Genomic DNA, 1,475 nt, shown 5'->3' with positions numbered 1-1,475 from the left:
CTTAGCCAAACCGGTTTTGGCGATTGAATGATGTTTTGATTGAAGTAACTGAAAATTTAAAAACCCTGTGTGAGAATGCAGTCTACAATCAGACACTCATGAAGAAGCTCCAGGAAACCAACTACGATGTAATGATCATAGACCCTGTCTTGCCCTGTGGAGAGCTAGTGGCTGAATTGCTTGCAGTCCCTTTTGTGCTCACATTAAGGGTGTCTATGGGAGGCATGAAGGAGAAACACTGTGGAAAACTTCCCTCTCCACCTTCCTATGTTCCTGTTCAGATGGTGGGACTTACCGACCAAATGACCTTTCTGGAAAGTGTAAAAAATACAATGCTCTCCGTTTTCTTTGACTTATGGATCCAGGATTATGACATTCATTTTTGGGACCAGTTTTACAGTGAAGCATTGGGTAAGACATTTTGCTTTTTATTTTAAACTTGTTATCAAAAGAAATTTAGAAATCTAAGTGAATGAAAGGAATACATTTTAAAATATCTGTCTTCCATTTAAAACTCTACCAGTAACAGTAATCAAATGGTTATCAAAAACTAAGATGAAATGGGAACAAAAAATCTCTTTCCATGGTTACTCTGTCTTTATAGTCATCAGACCACTTCTCATAAGACAACTTGATACTTGTTAGGAATGTTTGTCATATTTGGATATTACATAAATACAGTACATTGAGTTTCCATATTAGAGCAATTCTAGCTATTCTTGGAAGAGACAGTATAATGTTTATCCTAAAAGCAAGATAACCTACATATCTGATACCAGTAATGAGTTAAAATATGGTTATTAACACATATATTCTATTTAATCCATCTGTATCCACTTCAAACATTTTATCATTATATGTAAATTGTCCCCTTGGGAGTTCAACTGACCTGGAATTCGTCGCACACTATGACGTGGGCTGACCACCAGGGGGTGGCATGGAACAAAGGCAGACCCCTTCCAGCAACCAGAAAACCCCAATTGACCCTGAGAGCTCGCCAGGGATAAGAACCTTACCCGTGCACAAATATACACAAGTTCTTTGGTTAAACTCTTCCCACCGCCCCATTCCCCCCTTCCCTGTAATATTCATCAGTCTGGTTCATGTTTCCATACATCTTGTTATATTTTATTCATCAATGTATTGCGTACATTAGTTTCCACATATAAGTGATACCATGTGATATTTGTCTTTCTTTGACTAGCTTATTTTGCTTAGCATAATCACCTCCAGGTTTCTCCATGCTATCTCCAATGGTAATAGATCCTCCATTTCTACAGCTGCATGATATTCCACTGTGTAAATGTACCACAGCATTTTTATCCATTCCTCTACTGATGGGCACTTGGGCTGTTTCCATATCTTACCTATCTACACTAATAAAAGAGAAAAATGGTAATTGGCATACGACGCTACCCTTTTCATTGGCTAATCAGGGCTATATGCAAATTAACTGCCAACTCAGATGGTAATTA

General features: G+C 37.9%; 1 protein-coding gene across 1 annotated transcript in view; it reads left to right on the top strand.

The window, feature by feature from the left end:
• LOC102770344 (UDP-glucuronosyltransferase 2B17) overlaps nucleotides 1-1,475 on the top strand; it is a 53,390-nt gene that overhangs the window by 29,996 nt on the left and 21,919 nt on the right. Inside the window, exon 2 of the mRNA XM_006756417.2 lies at nucleotides 290-411. Within this exon, the coding sequence (XP_006756480.1) occupies nucleotides 290-411 (122 nt within the window). The remainder of the gene's footprint in view (nucleotides 1-289; nucleotides 412-1,475) is intronic.

Source organism: Myotis davidii, unplaced genomic scaffold, assembly GCF_000327345.1.
Source record: "Myotis davidii unplaced genomic scaffold, ASM32734v1 scaffold234, whole genome shotgun sequence".
Taxonomy (NCBI): domain Eukaryota; kingdom Metazoa; phylum Chordata; class Mammalia; order Chiroptera; family Vespertilionidae; genus Myotis; species Myotis davidii.
The sequence above is the reverse complement of the archived record's forward strand: the minus strand, read 5'-3'. Positions and strand labels throughout refer to the sequence as shown.